Source organism: Leptinotarsa decemlineata, unplaced genomic scaffold, assembly GCF_025532065.1.
Source record: "Leptinotarsa decemlineata unplaced genomic scaffold, Ldec_3_MD MMD2_tig00003798_RagTag_RagTag, whole genome shotgun sequence".
NCBI classification, from domain to species: domain Eukaryota; kingdom Metazoa; phylum Arthropoda; class Insecta; order Coleoptera; family Chrysomelidae; genus Leptinotarsa; species Leptinotarsa decemlineata.
The window spans coordinates 1,721,314-1,741,949 of NW_027412596.1; the positions used below are offsets into that span (position 1 = coordinate 1,721,314).

Consider the following 20,636-nt stretch of genomic DNA (forward strand, 5'->3'; position numbering starts at 1 on the left):
TCTTCCTTCAGATACTCTTCTTCTGATAGATATATGATGTCATCCGTTTGTTTATCTGGTTCATGTCTGCATTCTGCATTTTTGGTCTCTTGCCTGTTTGAGGAACTTTTAATGGAAGTTTTCACTACATTTCACACATTTTACCTTATTCACAACTTTTTTAGACCAATGTTTAATATCATATTTTCACTTTCTTTAGGAGCAAGTGACAGACTACCTGCGCTGCCCGCCATCTTGAATAATTGATGAAATGAAATGAAATATTACTAAATAACCAATCTGGTTCAGACAAAAAGTGTGAGACAGCACTGCAGTCGCCTTGGGTAAATACAAAACAGAAGTTGATGACAAATACGTTGTTGTAGAATTTTTAGTGCTGAAAAGAGCATTTGAAACCATTAACCATGATATTCTTTCAAATTTAGAGGATATGATAAGGATGGTATTGTTTAGAAATGGATCTCATATTATTTAAATGCAAGAAAACAAAAAGTAAAAGTTAATGATTTGTTTTCTACTGAGATTGACATAACAATCAGTGTATCGCAGGGTAGTGTCTTGGGGCCACTTTTGTTTATTCCATATTCTAATGAAATTAATCTCTATGTCAAATATGATTTCATGAACATCTTTGCAGATGATACACTTCTCGTTTGTTTTGCATCAACAATTTTCAAACTATTGTAGCTATTTACGCTATTTGCAAGAAGCAAATTGCGTAAATATAAAGTTTCCTTAAAGGTGAAATAACGCTGGGAGTTGCTAAATTGAAACAAGTTTCTGTTTCTGCAGTCAAATAAGGATCAAAGACTATTACTAGACCAAAGGTTCAAAACAGTGAGCAAATGAGGAATATAAAAATTACTTCTGAATCTTACTACGAAATTATTATTAATATTATTTAATAATTCTTCTTCCGAATTTATTGACATTATCAGGTCGTCAAAAAATAATTATATTAAATTTCTGGTGTTGGGAATTTTTGCTTTCATCAGAATAAAAAAAAGCTCAGATATATATATATATATATATATATATATATATATATATATATATATATATATATATATATATATATATATATATATATATATATATATATATATATATATATATAATTTTCAAAATTACTTATCAATCACTTATACTTACTGTTTACTGGGCGAACTGAAACTCCGCTCAGTTTCAAATTGTTGATAATTTCATTTGATAAAGAACCAGATTCAGAAGAAGTGTCAAAAATTACATCAGCTTCATCATCTATATTAATTGAGACTAGCCTACTTTCATTACTAGATCCTGTGCCGTTTTCTTTTTGATGAGGTTTCTTGGGTATGTCATCTAAAATAATTGTTGAAACATCCTCTTTGTTGCCTAATGGTACATGAGCTCCTTTGATTCTCTTAGACTTTTTTGAAGAATCATCTAAATGTCGTCTTTTGCTCACCAAATTTCTCCTATCTTGAGGTGGAAGAGAATTTTCATTCGAATGCCTTTTTTTGTTAAATTCATTGCCACTTGAAGATGAAGCTGAGTTCATTTGTTTACTTCTCACGTTACCCATCTCATTTGTAGAGTTGCCGATGTTAACTTGACTCTTGGTTTGGTTTCTGTTAAATGGACTTTCTTTGACGTTAGAATGATTACCTAGAGGTAATGGACATGGAACCAGTCTTCTTTCTGTTCCTAAAATTTTTGGCGATTTTGATTTAACAACATTGATATCTTTCGGCATGTTTGGAAGCATCAAGTTTGTTTTATTGTTTCCTTGTAGTCTTTCCATATTCTTATTAACACTGGTAAGTCCTATAAAAAATATTGTTATAATTTTTTCTAAAAAAAAACTAATTATTCAAAATAAATTATTTTTTGTGGAACATATAATGGATTATTCATTTGAAGGTACTTTTTCCAGTCAAGATTTCATGACAGATCAATTCCGCAACAGAATTTATATAAATTTATTGTTAATTGAAACCAAATAGTAAGTAGCATCCTTTCAGATATTTATAGTTTGTTAAGGTTAAAGGAAAGTCGAATATATACCGTACAGGATATATACCGTACAGATAGAAATGACACTAACAATGAGAAAACAGAAAAGAAAGTTATTAAGAGGCAGGTATCATCCAACAACGGTGCAGGTTTAGAACAATTAGAGAGAGCAAAAACGATTATAAAAAACTAGTTATCCCAGATAATTTGGCACAGGGTGCCAAATTAAGTCGGCACAATCCAACACTACAGCAATTCGTTCCCCGGTCGTGAATAATCTAATCGGCGTTCTTTTTACTGTGCTTCATCGTCGATTCAGGGAACAATGAAAACATTTTTGAGAAGAGAATTAAAAAACGTTTTGTAAAATCAATCTAAAAATTGACGTTTTAGCCTACTTTGAGGTAAATCCAAATAGTTCCATCAGAGATTTATCTAGAGAAATAGCTGTTCCACCGTCTGTTATTCAACGAATTCTGAAGAAACACAAGATTTCTCCTTATAAGTTGAGACCAAACACTAGAACCTGGTGACCCTAAGAGCCGGTTAGGGTTTTGTTGGTGGTTTATGAATAAATGCAGACAAGATCCAAACTTCTATAGAAATATTATATATAGTGATGCGGCTAATTTTTCAATCCGCAAAGACGATTTAGTATTAATGTTTGGTGTGGTCTATTTAGAGGCAGAATTATCGGTCCATTTTTCTACCATGGTTCTTTGAACGGACACCGTTACATTGATTTATCAACAAGAGTGTTGGAAGAGTTTTTCGATGATCTTGATCTGAAGGCTCGTCAGATAATCTATTTTCAGCAGGATGAAGCAAAAAAAACAATTTTGATAGTAGAAGTTTTTAATAGTCGAGTTGGAATTAAAGATGCAACATATAGCGAAATGATAGGCAATCATAGAGAAAACATCAGAAATAACAATGGAACCAAAATGCTTGACTTCTGTATGATTCATAACCTAACAATTACCAACACATTCTTTCAACATGAGGATATACACAAGTATACAAGAGAGGTTAACAGCACAAACGTCAATTATTGATTAAATACTAATTAAAAAAAAAGAAACATCTATGGTTGAAGATGTAAAAGTAGGAAGAGGACCAGAAATAGGTAGCAATCACTACTTACTAACAGCCACAATCAAAGCAAAGAAAGAAACTTAAGAAAACAATAAACAGCGAATGGAAAAAGCAACACATGATACGAAAAGGTCATACAAACTCTCAAACACATATTCAGCAGAAAAATAGGACAGAGTAACCAAATTCGAAAACAAGCAAACTTTATAGAAAATATTACAATAGAACAAATTTGGAATTACTTCAAAAACACAATTTTATTGGTAGTAATGATTACAGAGAAGAAAAAAGTAAAACAAAAGGCGTGGACAGCAACTATAAAAGAACAAGTCAAGCATAAGAACAAATGGAAAAAAATCTCGATAACAGAACAGCTGAAAAATTATGAGGTATATAAAAAACAAAGAGAGATAGCCAAACAACCAGTCATAGCCGAAAAGCAAAATAAATTTAAAGAATTTGGTGAAAAGATGGAAAAGAATTTTAAAAAAATCAGAAATTATTTTGTGCTGAAATCAGCTAGGTGCTGATAGTAACAGCAATAATGACAGTAAACAAGAACGATCAGTAAAAGTCCACAATGAAGAACAAATAACTGCAAGAATTACAAGAATTTATAACAAACTTGAAGATCGGGAAAGCATCAGATTATGATGAAATAACAACTGAAATGGATAAGAAAATGGGAAAACAGGAACAATATACAACATAATCTGGAAGATAGAAAAAATACTGAAAGACAGGCAAATGTCACTAATAGTACTAATCTATAAAAAATTAGACAAATAATAACTATTTGAAAAAGCCAATAGTAAACCCCAAAAAGAAATAAAAGATAATTGAATTTCATATTGTTCAGCCAAAAAAACAGGGTGTTCTATTTAAAATAACAAAGTTATCTTTGTCCGAAATTATAAAAAAGTTACAATGAATTTTAAACATTCTGTTCAAAATCGGATTTTATCGAAATCAATAGCCCAAAACCTCTTTTATGCTTGGTCAGAATTTGAAGGGATGATTTCTATATATTTTGATGTTACCTACTCACCAATTGTACTTAATATTTTTATAAAAAAATAACTCGAGAACGTTTATAGTTAGGTACATGATACCTGTTATGAAATCTTCGATATGACACCCTTTTTTGAGTCACCCTGTAGACTCCAAAATAATTTTCTTCTGTAGCTGTAATCAATATATATAAAAAGAAATGGAGACATTCACGAAAAAAGTAATGGTTTGGTTTACAGGAACCGTGTCTCATGGGGTGCCCCACCCTGTATATATGGCCCCAAAATATAACTTCTGTATTCACATCCAGAACTCCTGGTCATCTTATATTGTTTGCAATTCTCATGTTAGAATTTGAATTATCTCTTATTCTGTGACTTACACAGACAGTTTTTCTGACAGTCATTTAATAAGGTGAGTGTTTTGAATCACACTCAAAATATTTATTTTCTTGGTGTATGTATTTCTCCTTAACATAATCATCAAACTGTTTTTTCCCTCATTAACAATTATTATCTTACACCAAATAGTAATAACTAATCTTACCTGGAGCGAGACTGCTGTTTTGGAACCACGTATCGGCACTAATAGTTGATGACTTAATCAAATTGTATTTTCTCACAGATTTAGATGAAAAGTTGATTTTTTTTGCAACAGGTACTGTAGGTAACACATTGTCTTGACGTCTGAACCTACTGGGTGGAATAACTTTAGTGACACGTTTTGAAATGTTTCTTGTTGATTCTGATTGATTTGTATTTTCTGAAGTAGACAACAGTTTTTGACTAGGTAGAACACCATTACTAGTGCGATTTTCAATAATATGTGAATTCACTGTGGGAGAAGAGACAATAACGCTAAAATAAAAAAATTAGGTAAATGTAAATTTCAAAACAAAACAATCTCATGTTTCCTCTCACTCATCAACTTACTTTTTTTTTGGAATGTAGTACTGCCTTAAATTATCATCTAATGAAGAATTAATTGGTGGTGCTCTAGATAGGTTGGTATTGGCAAGCTGATTCAGGTTAGATCGGCCAACACCATAGTTTAGGGCTTCAATCAAAGGGGGCAATGGAGGGTTTGCTACATGACTCATTGGATGAAAAACTGCATGGTTATTTTGAGGAGGGACTGCCTGATTATTTTGTTGTGGTACTGCCTGAACCCTTTGTGCTGGTAAAGCCTGAGACTTTTGTGTTGGGACTCCCTGAGCCTTTTGTGTTGGGACTCCCTGAGCCTTTTGTAGAGGGACTCCCTGAGCCTTTTGTGGAGGGACACCCGGAGCCTTTTGTGGAGGGACTCCCTGAGCCTTTTGCGGAGGGACTCCCTGAGCCTTTTGCGGAGGGACTCCCTGAGTCTTTTGCGGAGGGACTGCCTGAGTTCTTTGTGGTAGAACTGCATGTGGTTTTGCTGGAGTATCTAAAATACGATCAGAAAACTTCATACAGTACATTTGCCATAAAACTAAAGTAAAGCTACATATACTCATATGCTAACTGGTTTCATGAAAATGTAGAAATAAGACTTTCTATGTTGGTATAACACTTGTATTGGTAGTTTGACGTAACGTTAGTTACAAGTGGTATAAAAACAGGAAGTTTAATGTCTCAATTTTCATGATGATCCTGATGATCTCCTACCACGTAGTAACGGCAACATTCATCAATTTATCAACTGGTTTCATTCAGGTCAGATGTTTCAAAGTGAGTGGATGTCCATATGAAGTATGGGTTTTGTGAGTTTAGTATAGAGTACATATTTTTTGTGTTTGGTCAATATGCCCCAGCATAGTTTAGATATTAATGAAATTGTCTTGAATACTTTAGACTATTTTACTGAAAAAAAGAACAATGGTGAACCTCCCAATCAGGAACTGCAAATTCACCAGTACGTATGTGAATATGAATTAAAAAGTGTGATTAATAATTCCAGAAGTGGGACGGATTTGAAAAAGATATAAAATCGGCTTCATCCAAAGTCTTTAGATTCACCGCAAGCAATCAAATTCTTAAAAGAAATCTAAACTTGTTACTATGGACAGCATCGCTTCAATGAAATGAATGAAAACACTTTTGTCTAACTTCCACTAGTTTTATTCAATCATTTCTTTAAAGTGATCATGAATTTCCACAAAATAAACAAGTCATCAATTACACAGATTATGGACAGCATCCTTTTTGAAGTAAAACGAAAATAACTAGCAGACGTTGATAGGACAAAACTATACAAAATATTGATAAATATAGAGTATGAACAAAAGGAAGGTAACACGAAAAAAGCGCTGTTGTTCATAAGAAAATATTAAATATTAGTCTTGATTTATGATGTACTGTTTGGAACCTTTGGTGTAGTAATGAATATTACTGGAGTTTTTTTCCAACACCAAATCGTTATTTTTACACCTCGACACGTGTTTCGATCACCAAGTGATCATCTTCAAGAGGAAGTTAAAACGTTTTATCTTCCTACATAAAACGTTTTATCTTGAAGATGATTACTTGGTGATCGAAACACGTGTCGAGGTGTAAAAATAACGATTTGGTGTTGGTAAAAAACTCCAGTAATATTCATTAGCCTTGATGACGAAGAATCATTCACGAAGAGTTTGTGTTCTAGTAGACTTCTCAAATATCTACATAATGGAAAAAACCGCCAATCAGTTGAAAAAGTTTTGTGAGAGTGCTTTCATTTTAAAAGGATCTCACTGTTTATAGATGAACCCTGGGTATTTCTGAAAAGTAGTCTGAAAAGAATTCGCCCCTTTGGAAAATACTCCAGATCTTTCCACGAAGGACCCTGCAAAATCCTTATGACGTTGAAGTCCATGTAATTCTCAATCAATGTTACCAAGGCACCAACCCCAAAAAATGAATAGTTTTGCTGCTCAGAATAGACTATTCATTTTCGAAACCAGGAATGACATTTTCACATGTTTCATTGTAGGTAATGTTGCATATGATTATGCTCTTTAAAAAAAATCTTCACTCCCCCCCTCTACCCTCACCACCTATTATGAAATGCAAAAATTTTATCTGGATTACTTTGAAATGCATCGTCGATGTTTGAATATGCTTGAATTAGGGAAATAGCACTTTTTCATAAGATTATCCCCCCTCCCCCCGATGGATTTTTCTTAATTTTTAATATGATGCAGTGCATGTTATTGTGAATGGAAACTAATTAGGTGATAAACCCCAAAAATTGATAGTTTTGTTGATAAGGGGTATTTCTTGAGTTGAAATGTTCATCTACTTGAATAAGTTCACCCTCATATCACTGAAACTTGTCCTGAATGTATTAAAAAATATAATATGACTCAACATAATCTAAAATTAAACACGCACAAATATCGTTTCCGCCTATTATAAATAATAGCCTGTTCTGAGCAAGATATGACTTTAACGCCCCCTAGCATCCAAAATATCCATTTGGAGTTTATCACCTAATTAATTTCTATTCACAAAAACATGAACTGTATCATATTGAAAATTCAGAACAATCCACCGATTTTTTTTTGTTTTGTACCCCTCGGATGAGGGGGATAATGATATGAAAAAGTGCTATTTTACTAATTCAAGCATATTCAAACATCTGACGATGCATTTGAAAGTAAACTAGATATCATTTTTTTGCGTTTCATAATAGGTGGTAGGGGAAAAGGGGAGGGGTGAATAATTTTTTTATAAAAGAGCATAATGATATGCAACATTATCTATAATGAAACAGGTGAAAGTGTTGTTCCCGATTTCTATTCTGAGAAAGGGGTGATTCTAACGACCCCTAGTGGCAAAACTGTTCATTTTTTTTGGGGTTGGCGCAATGGTAACATTGGTTGAGAATTACATAGACCACATCATGTCAAAATTCAAAAAAATACACCGAGACCAATATTCCATAAGGATTTTAAGGGGTCCTTCACTGTCAATAAGTAAAAAGAAGAGCACAGGAAAAATGTTCAATACCTCTAGTGAGTGGACGATGAAGACGTTTGTAGATACCAATAATGAAAACATCGTGAAGTTTCTGGATTTGAAACCTTTTTTTCTTCTCATTATGAATTTTTCACCATTATTTCTCTTTTACTTTTTATATATTTTTGACAAATCACATGTTGAATAGAACTGGCCGATACTTGATGAAAATCCATATTAAAAAACTAATCAATATAAATTATTGTATGATTTTCACTATAAAAGGGTTTTACAAAAACCAGACACGTGTTTTGCTATACAATAGCTTCTTCAAGCATAAACTGTTTATGTTTGAGGAAGCTAACCCTTTTATAGTAAAAATCATACAATAAACTGTATTGATTAGTTTTTTTACTTCACATGTTGTTGTCTAACATAAATTTTCATAGTATTTCATATTACCTTTTTTGTATCTTCTTACATTTTTTTATGTTATTTTAATTTTTTTATAACTCATTACCATATTTCGATTCTAGTAAATTTATTACTTCATAAAATCCATTATATTTTTTGATGGATTTTAAATGTTGCCATTTTTTAGACAATGGAAGTTTGAATCTCTAACATTCAACAAGAAACTTTGTCAGCTATATCAAAACAAATTGTTATAACACTAGGTTCTTAACTTCGACATCCTATTATCACTTCTCCTATACATAAGAACTGCAACTCTAGATGCATCGAGAAGAGTGTTGCAGTTCTGGTGAGTGGGAACAGGGCTTATGTTGGATTACATGTCAGAGATTTCAGTTCTACCTTTCACTTATTACTTTAGTAATGTAATGTTTCTTATGAAATTCATATATATGACAAAACTCACTGGCAGAATTTTCATTATTTTTCCAAGCTTCCCAAGCAGCTGTCAATTCCTGTTCACTGAGGCTGTCTTCTGGTCTGTTAGCCAACAAAGCTTTGTGCTCATGATATTTGAAAATGCAAGGTAATTGAAGTATCAATTTAGCAAGCATCTGATCTTCGGGTACATTTGGCGTTGGCCGTTCTTCGTCAGCAGAAGGTTTACACGAATACAATTCCTGCAAGTGCATTCTTTGATAGTGTCTTGTGATTTGATGTTTATCTATCACCCGGTGAGATATCGCTAGTTTCGTTACAGAACGATGATAAACTTTCTCTTCCATTGTATCCTGAAATTTTTGTCAAAAAGTTTAGTAAACACAATAATGATTGGTCCCCAAATAACATTCTCACTTTTATTTTCATCTTATTAAAAATAACTGTAGGTAAATATTAACCAAATAAAAATTTGCGTAATTCATTATATTTGTTAAGTTGAAATTTTGTCGTTATAAACCAAAAAATTTAGAAATGTAATGAAGGCGAAAAGAAAATTAGGAAAACTCTGGTATGACACAAAAAATTCAACTTGAAAATGCTACTACAAGATCACTTTACATAATTTATTATACTGATTTACTTTGCTTGCTATCGCTGTGGTGCCGTAAGCTAACTGATGGCTGCATCTTCCCTTGCTTGAATAGGCAAAATAAAGTTTCTGGAACGTTCATATGATGTAATGTAACAACTTCTCATCAGTGTTACTTTCTTACTATTCAACATAATTGAAACAGGAAATTGGTTGCCTAGTTATTTTTCATCACAGATACAAGACAAAATATTCAACAATTCAAAGTCACATTGATTTTCACTACAATTTTCCACCTAGATACCTAATTGGTTTCAAGGAGAACTATTGTGAAATATTTCGGTAGTGAATTATCATAGTTAATCATTCCTCTAAAACAAACATTCATTTCAAGTCAGCTGAAATTACTTCAGTTTACAGAAACGTGATCAAACGTGTGGAAAAATACAGGCTAGTATCACAACTACATCTCTTTGCGAAGCTTACAGAGTATTGAATGCTTGATCAACTTATTCCTTTTATTAAAATTATCAATAGTTACCTAACCAACAATATAGCTTTTAAAAGGGCGAATCCACCACAACTGCCACCTTACATTTTCATAACAATGTACTGTCAGAAATAGATAAAAGAGGATCTCCTGTGGCTAAGTTTTTAATTGTGTACTTAATTGTGTGTGTACCTTAGGTCGGCTAAAGACAAAAAGGATCCTTTATCAGCAGCAGGGGTTTATCGCATACCGTGCACTTGTGGGAAGGTGTACATCGGAATCACCAAAATATCTATGGGAACAAGACTGAAGGAGCATGAAAGAAACTGCAGACTGGTCAAACGGATAAGTCAGTTGTGGCAGAACACGCACTCTACAAAGGAAACCACAGGATTTTGTTTGAAAACATAGAACTCGTTCCCCTCAACCAGGGATACCATAGACGACCGGTACGGGAGGCAATAGAGATCCACAAACACACGGATAATTTCAACAGAAATGAAGAAGCGGTAAACCTCAATAGAATATAGAATCTTGAAGAAGTTCAAGGATAGCAAAAAGTATGACAGTAGGTAGAAAATAGTCAATGAATGTTACCGACAAATTACCTAATCCAGGTACAGGTATTAGCACTCTTAACTACCTGATATAGCATAAATACGCGTTAAGAAACAGAAAAGAAGAATCTGTAAACCTCAATCGAATATGGAATCCTATTCTAAGAGGTTCAAAAATAGCGAACAGCATGACGGCAGGTAGAAAAGGGTCAACGAACGTTATTGAAAATTTACCAAATCCAGGTAAAGATATTATCACACCAATATAAACACGCTTTACGTAATTTACCTATGCCAGATACAGGTAATAGCACACCAAACTATTTGAAGAGTCAACATAAATACCCGTTACGTAGCCGTAATATCCAGTAATCGGAGAAATTAACTCAGGATGTATAAACCTCTCAAGAAATTCAAAAAATCCACGGCCTTCAAACCCGGAAAAAAGTGACACTGACTCTAAGACGCCTCCTTGTAGGTTAGGTTAGCTCCAAAGTGAGGGTGTCTGTTCGAACCTCCACCGCAACCCGCAAGGGTTTATTTTGGCTCACACCTATTCACACTCGACTAAATAAACCTAGCTTCGTTACGAAGCCGATTAGTTTGTATGATGAGTGGTCTTTCAGGTCAGATGGTAAGAGTACGGCTCTGCCGAACTTTAAAAACCTGATCTGGTGCCCAGCGGGGCAGGCACAAAGTATGTGCTCTGCTGTTTCATCATTTTCCAAACTGTCTTTCGACAGTCTGAGTCTGCATATGATGATTCAAATGACAGTGACCTGTAAGAAGGCATCGTAGTTCATCCCTACTTTAGTCCAACAACTGTTTGGTATTAAGCTTCGAAGGGTGAATAAACGCCTTAGAGTGAGCCAATCCTGGAAGATTCTGCCAGAAGTCCATGAATATTCTTGCCATCCACGTGTTCAATGGTTGTTTGGCAAAGCCTAAAGCGATGCCAATGACAGGTTCAGGTCCGATGCCTCCTAGTAAGTCTTGAACTAGGGGCTGACACTCTAGTTCTTATGTTGTATTAACAATTCCAAACTGTTTGTCCGACATACATGAAAATTTTGAGCATCTAGGATCTTATTTCTAAGGTTTCGCGTTATACAATAGTTGACGCAGTTAACTTTAAAATGTACTTTTCTCCTCCGTTCTTTTCTTGCAACATAGCTAGCACTATCAAAATGATGCTATGATAACGAGATTTTCCACATGGTACTGACTTCTACCTTTCTCAAGAACTGTAATTACTTTTACCATTTCCACTTCGCTCAAATGATGTGTTAAGTATTGGGGGCATTCATCATTAACAAAGGTAATCAAAAATAAAATATATCAATGACACGCTAACCACAACAACTCTATGTTTAGAATAATCTGAATGAAATAATTTGAGGAATTCTATTTATACTTTTTTTCATGTTTTCACTGTCAGATATTTTCGAAATCACAAAGAACTTTCGTACAGATTCACAAATAATATTGTCAGCCACATGGTATAACAAATTATGCAGGGTACCGCTGGATCGTGATAAAATGATGCATTAATTTTTGTGGGGGAGGTAAACTATACCTAATATACTTGTGTTTTTAAATAGTTAATAAGATCTAACTCACCAATGAAATCAACCTATAAACATAAACTTCCTTTTCTTGACCAAATCTGTATGCCCTGAATACACTTTGAGTATCATACGAAGGATTCCAACTCACTGTCATTATTATAACTCTATTAGCACCAGTCAAATTTAATCCTAAACCACCTACTTTAGTAGACATCAGTAACAACCTAAAATGAATAATTATTACTGAAAATACCCATATACATTATCTTACGAAAATTACTCACCTTATCTTCTTATTAGTTGTATCATTGAATTTATCACAAATTTTAGTTCTGTCTCCAGTATTTACAGTACCATCCATTCGATAATAATCTTCTGCTTTTTTCCATGATAAACATTTTTCTGTACCATAAGTATTCAAAAAATGTTCTATGAGATTAAGTTCACCCAAGCTTTGGGAGAATACAAGCCTGTAATTAGAAAAACAAATCCATAAAAAGTTGTTACTGAAGATGGATTCATGAACAAGTCATAGGTCACAATTCAAAATATTTCCTCCAGTGCATGATGGCAATGGGCTTTTTTATGATTTTTTGTTTATAGTTCACTTGATAGAAATTTTAAATTGAAAAACAGTGCACTTTGTGTCATCTCTCTAAGTACCGTAGTTTACCTGTAATTAATTATTAAAAATCTAATGTGGTAGGGTGATGACGTCACGCCCCTATTTCCGCTTCTTGTTCGATTGACCAATAGGAACAATAGAAATAATCAACATTGCCAAGTCGTAAGATTTACGGGGCCTATAATTATCAATTTAATTATGGAAGTGTATATGAACCCGTTAACATTTCAATTAATGAAAAATTCTCCACATGGAATAAAATGTACACAAAAAATCATGTTCGGAACTAAGTTCTATATCTAAAATCAGTACACAAATTCGATAGATCACAAAATATTTATCTAAACTATGATTTTATGCATTATTTAATAATAGGTATACAGTTATGAAAATCAAAAAATATAGTAAACTGAATTAAAGAATCATTTCAAATATTTAATTTTTTCTACAATCCTCAATCTGTACAACTGCAATTAAAAAAAAACGATTCCTACATACGTACCTCTTTGTAATATAACTACTAAATTCAAGCGTTATAAGTTCGCTTGGGTAATCTGTTGAATCTTCCAAAACTTGAGAGGAAGGTTGAATGAGGTCAAGTATAGGCACAATTGATTTTACTCGAACTGATCCAACAAAAGCTTCTGAGGTAATAATACCATTAATTATATGATGAAATTTTATTAATTTTGTTTCATACTTTCAGTAACAGGATTAACTCCAGATAATACTTTCTGTGGAGAATACTTGAAGTTGAAATAAAAAAACACTTTATTGTAAGATTTTCACTAAACAGTTTTACAAAAACGCAACATGTGTTTCGCCATACAATGGCTTATTCGAGGAACTTTGTCTTTTCCCCTTTTGGTTATATCTTCATAGGTTTTTCCAGAAGGGACAGTTGCATGAGCTCTGCTCACGATTAAAGGCCTTTCCCTTGCTCTTCCAGATCCTTGAATGGTACTGGGCCTTATCAGGTATCACTAACAAAACCTTTGTGATACCAGGCGACCCGATCTCTTAAAGAAGCGTATGAGAATGTCTTTACTTATTATTATCGTGACATGAGTGGATTTCTCTCATCCCTGACATATATAGTCGTAATGTTATAAATAAAACAAGTGCATCAACTTGTAATATTATCTAGAATGGTTGTGATGATGTAATACAAATGTCTTATTCCGAAACTTCGAAATCTGCTATTGAGGATGAGTGTTCTATATAAGTGAAATTTTATACACAATTCTTTCTTATATTATATTGTGTAACATTCCTTTGGATTTTATCTAGTTCAATTCCATACCGAATGTTCGGATACAAATTGAATAGAAAAAAGTGATTTCACGTGATAGTAGTTGTTTCGAGAGGGTTTTTTCTTCCAGTTTGTATCTGAAAGTAATTTTTATGCATGATCCATCTACACATCTTTGTTAAGAGTTTATTTTGAACTTGACTGATTTCTTACGTTCTTTGGAAGTTTTCCACAATCTTTTGTATAAAGATGGAGACAGTTTTACAAAATCGCAACACGTGTTTCGATGCACAATAGCTTCTTCAGGCGTGTCCATACTAGACTTAGTATAGATACGCCCGAAGAAGCTATTGTATAGTGGAACACATATTGCGTTTTATAAAACTGTTTAGTGAGAATCTAACAAAAAAATGTTTCTTGATTACGTTATGAATTCTCATCAAGTATAAGGCGATTCCATCACATATCCTCCTGTGATGTCGCCCTGCAGCGGAGACGTTAGAATATCCCTGCTGATGTACACCACCTCCTTCATGATAGCCTCATCCCAATGTGTGTACACACACATGCCTGAAAGATGTACGGCTCTAAGCCCACTCAGTATCACTAATGGAATTTTCGTCATTGAATTTTTTGTCACGGTATTGACGGGCTCTGCCTTGATGGACCTTTTCGTTAGGTGAGAACCTTTATGGGCCAAGAAGTAACTAAAGAATTCGCCTCTGACTCTACAAAGGAGATAGATGCCAACTAAACGACCCCAGCTGACCTTCCTTTAACATTGGATCAAGGGCAATGTTCTCAGTTCTCTAACTCCTAATCCTGTTAACAAACCCAGGAGACTAGGTAATGTAGCCAGAAAAGACCTCAAGATCAGAATGCTCTTTGAATTTACCTCAAACTCTGCAGGTAATATCAAATATTCTACTAAAAGGCATCGCCTCTTGCATTACTGAAACTCTTACGTACATCATTGATTGCATGAGGGTATATTTCTGTATAAAATGAAAATTAAAAAGGCATTGGAAAATTACCAAGGAATAAGTTTTTTATCTGGCTTTTCTAAATTGTTGGAAGCTACTATAAATAAACAATAAGTGGCTTTTCTTAAATGCAATGAACTGCTATCAAAATGTCAGCATGGTTTTACCAAACAGAGATATTTGTAAGTGGCGTTGTAGGTACACTTGATAAATAACGAGTTGCTTTGGGATTATTTATCGACTTCAGCAAAGCTTTTTATTGTGTTAAACATAAAATTATCCTAACAAAACTGGAGATATACGGAGTGAGAGGAATTCCACTGGACTGGTTCACCTTTCATCTTTTGGACCGTTCGCAACCAGTCAGAATTAAAAACTTTACCTGACATGAAAATTGTTATCGCGCGAGTGCCACAGGAATAGATAAAAGGCTCAACTCTCTTTGTGGTGTATGTGAATAATGTGATATGTTGAAATTTCTCCAGCACCCTTTATCTTTAGTTGCCTCCTACGCTGATGATACACACACTATAATGGAAAATCAATAAAAAAAATCTTTGTGGGTTGAAAAAATGAGCATTGCAGATGTGAGTGAAGAACAGCAATGAAATAGTTCTATCTGAAAGTTACTGTTAACTATATATGAGTAAAGACACGCCCGAAGAAGCCAGTGTATGGCGAAACACGTGTTGCGTTTTTGTAAAAGTGTTTAGTAAAAATCTCACAATAAAATATTTTTTGAATACGTAAAAATGATTGGTTCGAAAATAGATCATGGCCTCAGGGCTTCAAGACGTATATATTGAAAACTAAAGAGTGTTTGCCTTAGCAGTCATGTCCAAAAACTGTAGCTCCAATATAGTTAGACAAATTTACTTTACCTGCTTCCACTCAAGCATGAGATATGCAATAATGCACTAAGGTTATGCCCCAAATGCTGAAAAAGTTTTAAAATTGCAAAACCGAGCAGTCAGAATTATAGGCGGTCTGGGTTTTCGTGATTCATGTAGAGATGTTTTTGAATCTCTTAAAATAATGACCCTGACATCTGTGTGTGGCATGAGGTGGCATGTTATGTTTTAAAAAAAAAGAGATATGTTCAGAGTAACAAACAACATTCTTATAAAAAAAGAAAAAAAAAAAAGATAACCTTTTGCCTAGTAAATATGACACTTCTTGGTATCAAAAAGATCTTTATTATACAGAATGTGCATTTATAATAGAATACCCTATGCTATCAGAACAAATAGGCGTCTAGACACGTTAAAAAAAATTTGAAGTAATTTATTTTAGACGAAAAGTGAGCGAGTTCTATGCTTGTACTTAGATGTTTTTATTTTCATTTATATTGATTTTTTATATCAAAACAAGCGTTCATCATAACCTATGTAATTTAATTTATATGGACGATATTTCTGAACAGTACGTTTCTGTTTCAGAAATTGTATAAATCAATAAGTAGAGACCATGCACCTTCAACATCCAACTACTTCAATATCGGTGAGCAAACTGGAATCTCTTCAGTATGTCATTATACCTGCCATAGGGGATATTTCAGAAATGGTCCACATTTATGATTCCAAAGCTACACACATTTGTCTTGCCTACCTACCTAACAAAGGTAGGTCCTCACTAGATTGAGGAAGAAAATAACTTTTGTCTAATTTCTACTTAGTTTATTATTTGTTACGACCAGTTTGGGTTTGTTAGCTTTGGTTTGTTTGTTCTCAAGTAACAAAAGTTATTTTCTTTATCCTGTATTCAATATGAATTTCTACAAACACACTTTAAAAGGTAAGACCTCGTTAGTCCTTAGCTCGCACAAGTTTCGACTTCTGAGGGTTGTCGTTCGTAGGGGTGCGATAGCTGGTTAACGGAAAAAACATATTTTAAACATATTTAAACAACAAAATAAATGGGTCATTAATCGAACATGTACCCTAGTAACCTTACAGAGGATTATTCCTCACAGCAGAGAGCCAATTCTATGGCTGCCCTGCAGCACTCTCACAAACTGGTCTGAAAAATCACTCACTAGATAAAGTAATCAGCTCCATTAAGCAGCTGAATTTATTCGGTTGAGTTTGATTTGGTGTAAGCCACAAAAAAATCCTCAAGAGTTGCAGTGGAGAACCGAATAGAACCACTCTCACTTTGAATTTAATCTATCTACCACCGGTGGCGGGCGTGGTTTTGTTTCTATTGGATGCAGACCATGGCAAACAAAACCAGAAAAAAGTTATTTGAGATATTATTCTTAGGATCCATAGATATACAAATTCTCTATGAATCATGAAATAATGCAAAAAGAATGACTGATAGAGTATGCAGATATCTTAACTTTGCAAGACATACTTGGTAAATATGAAATCAAGTCACTGTAAATAATCTAAGAATAAACACATACATAAGAATAATTGATTTCTTACACTTTATCGCCAATTGTTTCACATTCTTCTATTATAGCCTTAAGAACAACCAATTTACTTCCATAGTCAATGTTTTTTTTGGCATCTTTCGGCATTTTATCCTTCCACCAACCACTCAAATTGCAGATAGGCTGATCGTCCTCATTTGTAATGACATCCGTTTCTGTTATTCTCTTAGTCCTCATTTTTTCCATTATTGATAAAAGGTGGGGGTGAGTACATATTAACTGGAAAACTGAAAAATCGCTGAAGAATCCTTTATGTTGCTTTTTGCCAATGTTTAACTTTATAATTTCAGAATATTGATTGTAAAGATCCACCTGAACCTGATTCAATTGAATAAATAATGCATGGTCTTGCATTTTGGGAAGGTAAATCTGTAATTCGGTATCTTCTATTCGCTGCAATGTAAAATACTTTCAAATAAAGCCGGAATGGTATTAAAATAGTGAAGGTTCATATACATAGCTCAAAACTATCTATCCTCGTCGTCAAGAGAATTATGTGAAAAAACTAATACTCATATAAATATTGATTCACCTGAACAGTCTTAACTAATAGCTTATGAAGTACATGGGTTCTTTTCATCATCAGTTTGATATCATCTTCTGTTGAATCTTCATATTGACCATTCGTTATAGGATTCACAAAATTGGTTTTGAATTCTTTATTATTTCCTAAAAGATTTGGTTTAACAAACTGCACCATATGATGATCTAGAAATTAATTAAAATTAAGTCTTGTCATAGAAACATATATAAACTAATTGCAATATTTATGTTACAATAACAAAAAAAATTATTGTTCAAACTGGCCTTAAACCGAATTATAGGTCACAGTATACAATTTTGGAATGAAAGTGTTAAATATAGGAAACATATATACATATTATAATAGTAATACATTCGTAGAATATTTAAAAGAAAGAAAAATAATAAAAAACTAATTTCAAGTGAGTGTTTGATGATTTGTAAACAGAATATACAGTTTTGGGATAAAAGTGTTGAAAATAGGAAATATACATATATCGACACAATAATACCTTCATGGAAAGTATTATGACAATCCAATTCACTATGAAACTGTCTTCAGTAAACAAAAATCTTTTAGATTCAAGGTATAAGTGTTGAAAGTAGACCACTAATTCTAAACCTTTGATAAACTAGTGAACTTTATACTTCGAATATAAGAAAAAGTTTGTTACTTGGGCTAAAACGAAATTTAAATTTTTTTGTCTTAAAATTTATGTATTTTTGTCCATTGGTCAAAAATTTGAATCAAAATTAATAGGTTGAACCTACTTCAGCGATGCAAATCCAACGTGAGTCGCTAAATTCGCACAGGCACCGATCCTAGAGCGCCGTAAGGATTTTCATGTAGTGCTTCATGTAGTCTAACACAAAATAATAATTTCGTTGAAATTCAGCCTTCTTACATATAACGGAGCAAAGCTTTGAAATATGTGCCACATCCTTCAAAATAAACAAATTTAAAACTATTATTTTGAATATTTATTTGAATATTATATATATAATAGAAGTGATGTTTGTCACTCGGAACATCTGTAACGATTCAAAATAATAGTTTTAGATTTGTTGATATCTATATATATATATATGTATGTATGTATGTATGTATATATATATATATATATATATATATATATATATATATATATATATATATATATATATACCGGGTGTCCCACATTTTATGTGACAGGCAATATATGGTTTGTTGAAGGAGATACACAAAAATGTTTCATACAAAAGTTTTAGGAGTTCATGAGAGCTATATTTTGATATAATTTTTAAATATACAGGGTGTTTGGTGTAGGTGCTACAGACCAAAATTCCATTTTTTAAAATAGAACGCCCTGTATATCATTACATATTCAGATGCTACGTTAAATTCTGATATCAGTTCATGTTTGGTTTTTGAAATTCGGTTACGGCGTTGTTGAATTATTGCTTAAAATGTAAAGTCTTGAGAACGACTATTATTTTTTAAAATATCTCATACAATTATTCTCTCTGCATCAGATCACATGAAAATTAGTCAAAATTTTGGGTGTTCGAAGTAATGGTTTCAATTTTTAGTTGTGAAATTCAGTCAGGAATCATTTTGAATATGAAACAATTGCGAAATTGAAAGAGGTGTATTCGAAAACAAATCTTTAATTAATAACAATGTAAATAATATAACTTGATAAATCATTTCATAAGAATGGTAGGTACCTAGAAATAAGTCATAAAAATTGTTCAAAGTGATACCCATTAGAAATTATACAGGCTTCGAAACGTCGAATCACTTCTCTCGTACAAGTCGCTCTTATAATATCAGGCGTAATATCACTGCACGCTAGTCGAATTTTCATTTTTAGATCATCCACATTCAAAGGGGGAGTAGTGAAAACAATATCTTTTAAATAACCCCATAGGAAAAAATCAAGCGGTGATAAATCTGGGGAACGAGCCGGCCACCGAATTGGACCCTTATTACCAATCCATCTATTTGGGTACGTTCTATCCAGATATTCAGTAACAACCTGTGAATTTTGAGGAGGAGAACCATCTTGTTGCCACCAAATTCCTTGTCGTTCTGCTATGGAAATATCTTCCATCAACTGGATCAAATAATTTTCTAGAAAATGTAAATATCGCAATCCATTGAGATTTTCATTGAAAAAGTAAGGTCCTATGATGCGGCCATTGAACAATCCACACCATACATTAATACCCCAAGTAGTTTGAAAATTACTTTCGCGGACCCAGTGGGGATTTTCTTGAGACCAATATTGACTGTTATGTCGATTCACAACTCCATTATTGTGGAATCGCGATTCATCGCTCCACAAAATTTGACTGAATATGTTAGGACTTTCATGTAATATTACCTGAATACAAGCAATGAATTCAAGTCGTCGTTCAAAGTCCGTGGGTTTCAAACCTTGTACCAACTGAATTTTGAATGGGTGGTATTTATTTTCTTTCAGAATTCTATGTACATTAGATTTACTCACACCGCCTTCTTCTGCAAGAGTACGGATAGAAACATGTGGATGAATAATAATATAAGCCAACACATTGATCTCTAAATCTTCAGTTCTAACAGATCTCGTATGATGACGATGCTTTATAGTAGAAGGAAATGACCCAGTTCGCAATTTTTCTACAACTCTCGAAAAAGTCAATCGTGACGGAATGGGTCTGTCTGGAAAACGTTCTTGGTATAGACGTTGTGCTTGACGGCAGTTTTTCTGACATTCCCCAA

The 20,636-nt window shown here is 33.3% G+C and overlaps 1 protein-coding gene across 7 annotated transcripts in view; it reads right to left on the bottom strand.

Moving 5' to 3' along the window:
* LOC111512393 (uncharacterized) overlaps window positions 1-20,636 on the bottom strand; it is a 99,193-nt gene that overhangs the window by 17,285 nt on the left and 61,272 nt on the right. For all 7 annotated transcript variants that reach the window (XM_074178442.1, XM_074178439.1, XM_074178438.1 and 4 more), the window contains 8 exons: window positions 17,904-18,079; window positions 17,364-17,764; window positions 12,359-12,544; window positions 12,127-12,298; window positions 8,896-9,220; window positions 5,034-5,523; window positions 4,648-4,958; window positions 1,153-1,806 (listed from right to left, as the gene is read on the bottom strand). In XM_074178442.1, the coding sequence (XP_074034543.1) occupies window positions 1,153-1,806; window positions 4,648-4,958; window positions 5,034-5,523; window positions 8,896-9,220; window positions 12,127-12,298; window positions 12,359-12,544; window positions 17,364-17,764; window positions 17,904-18,079 (2,715 nt within the window). The remainder of the gene's footprint in view (window positions 1-1,152; window positions 1,807-4,647; window positions 4,959-5,033; window positions 5,524-8,895; window positions 9,221-12,126; window positions 12,299-12,358; window positions 12,545-17,363; window positions 17,765-17,903; window positions 18,080-20,636) is intronic.